General features: G+C 36.2%; 1 protein-coding gene across 1 annotated transcript; it reads left to right on the top strand.

Moving 5' to 3' along the window:
- The first annotated feature begins 140 nt into the window (after positions 1–140).
- Pop4 (ribonuclease P/MRP subunit POP4) lies at positions 141–7,259 on the top strand. The gene is made up of 5 exons (XM_069827923.1): positions 141–294; positions 4,461–4,603; positions 5,756–5,964; positions 6,677–6,864; positions 6,940–7,259. Exons 1-5 carry the CDS (start codon positions 282–284, stop codon positions 7,074–7,076), a joined length of 690 nt encoding a protein of 229 aa, XP_069684024.1. The 5' UTR covers positions 141–281; the 3' UTR covers positions 7,077–7,259.
- The last annotated feature ends 1,584 nt before the right edge of the window (positions 7,260–8,843 follow it).

The following is an 8,843-nucleotide window of genomic DNA, read 5'->3' as shown; positions in this document are numbered from 1 at the left end:
CTAGTGTCGCGTATCAGGGATACAAACATACGATGATTGGAGTCAGAGAATATCAGATGTCGGGTGGATTCATATCCAACGAGTTGTCTTCTGTGCTCGTTGGCTCGGACGTTGGTCACACGACTCTATACAAAACAAAAACAACAGACGAATCGGCCATCAGGTGATGTGCAAATGTATAGGAGCAATGCAAGTAGTGTTGAATATTACAGTTGAATACTGATAATTTATACGTTACGAGTGATCAGTATCTGTTTCATGAGCAGAACTTACATTCTAAAATGGATGATGAAGGTATTTTGTTTTTTATTTTAGAAATTTTACTTTCAGTGATGCAACTTAACCTATAAAACAATCAGTTTTTGTTTTATTTTTGAGAGAAGAATGAAAAAGATTACGTCGACTAGGTAATCATATGAGCGTTTGCAGGTCTGAATCCATCCTGTGCGATGAGTATCAAAGACGAAAGCTCTACATATGTCATCGAGAGAAAATTTCAGTATAAGGATCCCTCACCGACAATTATACCTTAAAATACTAAAAAGAACAGATTTTTCTGTGTTTGTCGAATGCGCATCATCATGCTTACGAAAAGGCGCTTTTCAGTGCCAATAATTTGTTTTGCGTGCACAAGGTTGGAATTTTGAAGTAAAAGGGAAAGGAAAGAATCTGTGTTCTGAAATTTATCCCTTTGGTTCACCTTTGTGGAATAACGTGTCTAACCGTGAAACGCGCGGGCCCAGGATCAAATCCTGATTGAGAGATTTTTTTTTTCCGAGGGTTTCCCTCAACCCAATAAAAGCAAATGCTGAACCCTAGACTCATTTCGCTGGCATCACCTTCATTCCACTGAGACGCTAGATAACTATCATAGTAGATAAAGCGTCGTAAAATAAACTAATTAAATCTTTCACTTGCGCCGTTTTTACCGAAAAAATTAATTCCTTCTCCACCTCTTCTTAATGACAAGTAGTTCCCAGTCCATGGCAGTACTTATAAATCAGTAAGTAACTATAGACGAGTATTTTCTCTGAACTAGAAATACAATATAAATGGAGTAAAAAATTATGTACTTTACCCGATTGCGTGTTTTCCCGACGAAATTTACTTAGCACTATTTGATTTGACTTGGGGAATACACACAATCTAACTTACTAAAATTGAGGGAAATGAATTGAATTTGAATTTAACGGAGGGGGGCACTATGACCCAGCACTGCGATCTTGTTCAGATCGCTAGCCCTCTGGTGATGCATTCCCAAACCCACACCGGCCGACCACACTAAGGTTCTCTGGTCCAGGTTTCGAGCAGGCAACCCACTCGTCCCTAGGCCAACCCCCTCCATGCATCGCCAGTCGGCGTTCAGGGAACAATGCTATGGAATGATAATGAAATGGAGAAATGGTGATGGAATGATGTAAATGCCTAATTTGGGGAAAAACGGGAGAACCCTGGGAAAAATCTCAACTGTGATCTTGTCCGCCATAAGTGTCACTATGAGTTTTTAAAATTTCAATAAAAAAATCTCAAACTTGACCGGGAATCGAACCCGGGCTGCCTGCGTGACAGTCTGAAGGTCTGACCATTCAGCCACCGCAGAGGTAATTTGAGGGGAAAGAAATAATAAAATAACTCTAACCTTGTCAGAGTCCTCGGTCTCCTGTCACATAGTCATCTCCTCGTCTAACCCATTCTATCTTTGCCACAGTCCTTGCTCTCCTATCCCCTCATATAACCAACTGTAACCTATCACATTCTTCGGCCTCACATCACTTAGTTATTCCTTCAACTAACCACTCAAACCTTGTCACATTCCTCGGCCTTAAGTCAATTAGTTATCCCTTCATCTAACTTAACCTTTAAGACGTAATATTTACGGACATTTGCACCAGTGAAGAATAAAACACAGTGGAACAGGATCCCCACAATCAGACACTACCACTAATATATGCCAAATACTGTAAACCCACACACATACCAACTTCAATCACCCTGCCAACTATACTACACACTGAAGTCTACCCAAGATTATATAACTTAAATTCGAAAATACTAACTAGATAAAATGAAAAGATTGCTTTCCGCTCAATTTTAGTAGTTTGTACGCATTCCCCAAGTCAAATCAAGGAGTTCTGAATGAATTTCATTGAGAAATGGTGCTGTCAGCTAAAATAAAATGTGATCTAATTTTTTTTTACCAGGGACCAAATTTGTGGTGAAACCGTTTAAGTACACATTACCATGGATTACTATAGCTGTTTTCAAATAGCCCCACTGTCAGTGATAAGATTAAGTAGGGTTTGATAGGAGATACTGGGTAATCCGTTTAGGAAGACATAAAAATAAAAATGCGGTAACATGAGAACTGTTGCTATTTATATTTTCTGTATATGCATTGTAGAGGAATGGTAGTGTTGTACAAATTAGACCTTATTGTGCCTGCCATTGAATTCACGACACAGTATCGTGAGCTTAATTCCTCCCATGTGTGAATTAACATCTCAGGTGTAACTTTTTTTTTTTTTTCCAAAAGCTCAGAAAATCTTTTCTTAGAGATCATGAGTATTCCTGGCATGCTGTGCATAAACATTCTTTACAAAATCCCACAAAAAGTAATCAGGTGGTGTAAAGTCTGGGGAATTTGGAGGTCATATAATCACAAATGTCCGTTGGCCATTGAAGTGGTGCACCATCCTGTTGGAACACAATACCCATGTTGTTTTTCTGTTGCAGCTGTGATTCGAAAAAGTTTTCAACATGTCCTGATCGAACTGTATCCTCTGCAGAAATGGATGGCCCATATAGATTATAGTGACTCATCGAACATCATACATAAACTTTATGACTAGCCCTTTTCAATGTGTATCAGACATGCTTCACCTCCCCATAAGATTGCATTATGGATATTCACTCGCCCACTGACATGGAAGGTTGCTTCATCAGAAAATGCCCATTTATTCTTCCCCTCTATACAATCGCACATGGTTGATGCAAACGTGAACCACTGCAGGTGATCAACATTGCATAATGCCTGAACATGTTTTGTATGTCATAGCCATGTCTATAGTCAATTGCCCGAGACTTTTCTTGGACTTAGTCATACCAGCGTTGTTAGCAGCTTCAGTTTTGGGAACACACCTGTAGACACCTGTGTGTACCATTTTTAAGACTCTCTTTCTTCAAATGTGCGTTACTGTAACATTATTTATTTGTAATTCAGAGCCCTCCAAACACCATACTAACGTCGAAAATGGCGTTGAACTAATGTTACACTTTCAAATGTAGCAAACCAGAACATCATCGTTGTTCCTGCAATAACTCCTATGTGCAAAATATAAAATTTTTCAGTAGGAAGAAAAAAAACAGAGAGGAACATAGGTTAAGGGTGTTTGAGAATAAGGTGCTTAGGAAAATATTTGGGGCTAAGAGGGATGAAGTTACAGGAGAATGAAGGAAGTTACACAACACAGAACTGCACGCATTGTATTCTTCACCTGACATAATTAGATACGTTAAAGGCAGACTTTTGAGATGGGCAGGGCATGTAGCACGTATGGGCGAATCCAGAAATGCATATAGAGTGTTAGTTGAGAGGCTGGAGGAAAAAAGACCTTTGGGAAGATAATATTAAAATGGATTTGAGAGAGGTGGGATATGATGATAGAGACTCGATTAATCTTGCTCAGGATAGGGACCAACGGTGGGCTTATGTGAGGGCGGCAATGAACCTCCGGGTTTCTTAAAAGCATGGAAGAAAAAAACACATTTTTTCCTCCTATAGCAGCTGTACATAAGAGACTGTAAATTCTTGCATTTTCGAAACAAAGAAATGGAGATTTTATTATTTGCTGTATCACTATTTAAGTTATTTAATAGAGCAAAAATCTGAAAATCGATAAATATGTCACGTAGGAGTTATTGCAGGAACAACGACGACATGTAGGCCTATTTCGTTTGTTGCTTTGCAGTAAACAGCATTTTGTTTTTCTGTCATTGCTAAGTAACTTCGTTTGTTTCTTATTGCAGTAACAGTAATGATACAAAGCTCTGTGTTTTAGCATCATATTAACTAAAATAAATTTTGCATCACTCCTGTTATAAAATAAAGTCAGTATAAAATTTGTATGTCTCATAAACAGATCAGGCTGTAGTTTAGTGACAAGTGCTTTACGCAAATGATACGAGTTGATGTCAGGCCTATTAGCCCTCTGTTCCAATTATAGAACTGACATGAACTCATCAATGAACACATGTTCGATCTCCCACAGATTCAGTAAGATTTTGAATAGACAGAACATCTCAGAATACTGTATATTTTCTCCAAATATTTTGATTTTCTGTTAGTGTCTGCAGACAGTACTATGAGCTATTATGGAAATTGTCATTATTTTCACAATTAATATTATAGGCCTACTGAATTTGAAAAATTAATTTTCTGCTACTTTTCTTTTTTCCTTCAGAACTGTGTTCCAAATTGCCAGAAGCAATTACGAACTCAATTACAGATGAAGTAGCGCATCCAGGTACCTCATTTATTGAACATCTTGTAACTTCAACCTTGCCAACGTCAACACAATCTACGATTGATGGTGAGCTTAAAAGGGTACGTAAATTTGTATTCATATCACGCTATCTTTAGTTTATTAGATGTGATAAAGTATTTTATTAAAATTAGCTATATTCAGCTTTCGAAGTTTATTTCCTGGATTTTACACAATTCCTTTTGTCTCATTCTAGAAGTTTATCAGATACTTCTCAACACTTTGAAACTGGTGATAGTATTATTCTATGTCCCAGCCAACCTTGTTCCTGGTGTAAACAAAGGGATGGAGAAATATTCTATGATAACAGCACAGGATTGGCAGAAAGAAATAGGCACGTGCTTAAGTTAAAAAAACTGTACCTGATACATAAGTTTATGCAACATTTAGATCTGAGTATTGTGTAAACTGTGCTGACCTTGCAAGGTTTACTATTTTAATGCATATAGAGATAAGCACTTTAATATAAGGCCTACTTCTTTCAGACTCCTGCAGTTGTTCAATACTCGATAAGAAACCTTGCTCTTTGCCCACTTCCTTTTCTATTGTTGATGCCTCCATTTTGATTAACAGCACCTCAAGTAAGCAATGACGAGTTTTCATGGTTTTCATTGTTGCCAATTGGAACTTGAAGAGTCCTTTCATGTTATATTTGTATTTGTGAAATAAATTCATTACAGCAGTCACAATGTTTACTTTTTGTACCAGTAATTTAGAATTGCCCCATATTATGATTAACAGAGGAAATACTTTGTGTAAGCATATTAATTACACTTGTATAAATCATCCTATTTCCAATCGTTAAGAGCTTTCGAATCAGGAACAAGGTTGGCTGGGATATGTAAATAGAATAGTATGCCAGTGTGCGAGTTTTTATCGAGAAAAACCAAATATATCAGTGTGAATTCTTAACCATTCGACACTCCATTTCATCTAATTTTCATGGTAAAATATGGATGTCCCTATGTTAAATGCTCTCATTTCACGAAAATGTTTCGTAGTGGGGGGGGGGGGGCATTTAAAAGCTTTGGCAGAGGAGTATGCTGGATATTTAAATACCTTCTGGCTTTAAATGTTAATATATTTATGGTACCTTGATCATATTACTATAGGAATTCTATTAAATCACTATAGCGATTATGATGTTGAACAAGAACATAATATTTAGTATTTGCTGAAAATAATTGAGTTTTAATGATTGATTACTGTTACAGACTTTTGCTCTATTCAAATTTAAAACACTGGATGCAAAAGTTCATCGAAATGAAAAGAAAAAAAGACTGTCACAGAAACGAAGACGCGAACTCGGACTCTATAAGGTTTATAGAAAAGGAATGAAATATAAGGAATTTCAACCTCTTCACACACTCTGGACGGAATATATGAGAAGTTACTTGGATTTGGAAGAGTTAGAACAAAGAGGGTATTTATTACATTTATAATATATACATAAAGTCATGACATCGACACGTCTCTCTTACTATCAGAATCAAGTTCTTTACTCCCTGTGACCTTCATATATGCGCCGGTGCCGTGGATCGTGTCCCGGCATAGCTCAGTTGGAAAGAGCGCTCAGCACGCAGAGCTGAGAGGTCCTGGGTTCGATTCCCGGTGCTGGTACGAATTTTTCTCGTATTAAATAGTAATAATACATATTGGCTACTTCATAGTAGCCGTGTAATATTCAATGAGGTGGGCAAGACCTCATACAAAATGAATATGTGATGTATTAACTGTTAGCAGTTGTCACAAACTGATGTTGAATATAGCCACAAAATCATTTAAATATGCGCTCCTGCATATATGACTTGTATTGTCTCAAATGCAGGTAGTAAGGCCGTAAAAGCATTATGAGAGGGGTTCGGCTGGTGCTGTGGATCGTGTCCCAGCATAGCTCAGTTGGAAAGAGCGCTCAGCATGCAGAGCTGAGAGATCCTGGGTTCGATTCCCGTGCCAGTACGAATTTTTCTCGTATTAAATAGTAATAATTCATATATGCATGCAAGACACCTCCACCTTTTACAGTACTGGTACTTTACATGTGTTAGAAATTGTTAATATAATATTTATTATTATTATTATTATTATTATTATTATTATTATTATTGAAAGTGTAATGCTTATATATGTTTTAGATTCACGTGTGATCCAGGGAATAAATATTGGAACCAATTTTCACAGTTACTTATGAAAGCTGACTTCCATGGGGCACACCTTAAAGTTGTGAGATCAGTTTGCAGCAGTCTTGTAGGGAAGTCTGGAATAGTAGTGTTTGATACAAAAAATACATTCAAGCTCATTGGAACAGACAACATAGTAAGAAGTAAGTATTTGAGGTAAATATCCATACTTCGAGAAAACTTGGTGGAATGTGTTTAACTCTATCTTTTCTTTATAGCTATACCAAAGGAGTCTTGTGTGTTCACTATAACACTCGACAGCTATACCTGGACTGTGTTTGGAAAATATTTTTGTTACCGGCCTCAAGATAGAAGTGTCAAGAAAGTAAGGACACACATCATAGCAGATTTATGAAGAAATGTGTATTTACTTTCTACAATAATATTTTACACATGACTAAATGGCCTTATATACAGGAGGGGGAGGAATACACTTTACTACTACGACCTCTGTGCTAAATAAAATACCTCATGAAAAATGTTTTTCTTATGTTCACAATACTGAAATTAATGTGAATAAACACATTACTGAAATGAACTATAACAATTATTTTAAACTTTGCACTGCTGAACAAAAAAAATATCTCATTAAAACGGATTAACAGTATCCAGAAGTTAAACTTCATGTATAAACCAAACATAAGCACTATGTTGCGCCTATTGATTGTGCCTTGTTTATAAAAATTATATTTCAAAATATTAGTGAAAAATATTATTTTTAATGAAATATTTTTTTGTCTTTAGTAGTGTGAGGTTTTAAGATTTCCAATTGTCAAGAAAATATTGCAATTTTAACCTCGCAGTGCATATTTCAAGAAGCAAAGACACTACACTAAGTCTTCACTGTTTTAATCGTTTAGTGTTGTCTTGTATAACCATGAAAATAATGACATTTACATTTAATAAGAGGCAATCGTCAATCTTACGAAGATAGAAAGAATGCCTGAAATTGTAGCAAATTAGTTTTAATTTTATCGTGCTTTGAACTACCATGGTCAGCAATTTTTATAATTTAACTGATAACAATGAAAGATAGCTGCCAGGGAATTTCATTGTGAGTGGAAAAGTTGATTGTATAGACATCAGTTTCCCTTCATGGCTCAATGACGAAATCTGCACTTTTTTTTTTTCATGTCAGTTCAAAACGAATTTCGTAAAACAAGTGAGATTACAATTTTAACTTAAAATCATCCATATCCATATTCGTTACTTCCAACTGAGAGAGAGAAAACAAGAGCATGTGCACACACGTACACAAAACATAATTATACTGAATTCACGTCTTCTCTTCAGCCTTTTATTTTTTTAAATACATTTATTGCTATTGTGGTCAGTCTAAGATTTTTCATTTCATAATTCACTTTTCATTAATTACTATTCTTCCAAGGACTGAGCTATTCTTCTATTCTTGTTGTATCAGATATTTTTTTAGTCTTATTTAACGACACTGTATCTACTAGGTCATTTACTGTTGAAATTGGTGACAGCAAGATGAGGCCTATCGCCAGCAGATCCTACAAAACACTGAATGGAGACACTTAAAACTGAACCACCTTTTAGAATGTCACAGATGACACTAATGAGGAAAAACAAAAATATACCTCCCCACAAAAACTACCACCATCAATATACACACTCGAATATCACACCTACAGACTCCAGCTAGAAATTAACATACTGATGCCAAACAAGAAAAATGACATGAACAGCGACAACTTAAATATTATATTATCCACCTAAATGAAAGATATCCAGAATCTGAATGGCTAGAGAATATACACAGATGGATCTAGAATCAGCCCTCAATTAACAATCGCGCTCATATTTACAGTAATGAATTTACACACTGCATAACACTGGGTTAAAGGCAGCAATAAACATAACCATAAATTTAATACACAGGGCCTACAAATTTAACAAAGCAGTTATTTCGATAAATTCCAAAACAGCAATACAAGCAACAGCATCCAACAAGCAATTAAAGTTGGACACTACTTCGAACCTAGAGAAGCAACAGAAACCTGTCATTCTACTGTTAGTGCCTGCTAACTTTGTCTGTGGAAGGTACGGCAACAAATATACAACACAAAAAGTGGGGTCACTCACTGGACAAACTCCCTTT

The sequence above is a fragment of the Periplaneta americana genome, chromosome 6 (assembly GCF_040183065.1).
Source record: "Periplaneta americana isolate PAMFEO1 chromosome 6, P.americana_PAMFEO1_priV1, whole genome shotgun sequence".
Classification (NCBI taxonomy): Eukaryota; Metazoa; Arthropoda; class Insecta; order Blattodea; family Blattidae; genus Periplaneta; species Periplaneta americana.
Note: the sequence above shows the minus strand (reverse complement) of the source record. Positions and strands in the feature narration are given on the sequence as shown.

Excerpts from the sequence above, each read along its gene's own strand:
- Pop4 (XM_069827923.1), top strand. Across the intron at positions 4,604-5,755 it reads TTGATGGTGAGCTTAAAAGG|ACTTTTGCTCTATTCAAATT; the intron begins GTACGTAAATTT and ends TTACTGTTACAG. Across the intron at positions 6,865-6,939 it reads AACAGACAACATAGTAAGAA|CTATACCAAAGGAGTCTTGT; the intron begins GTAAGTATTTGA and ends TTTTCTTTATAG.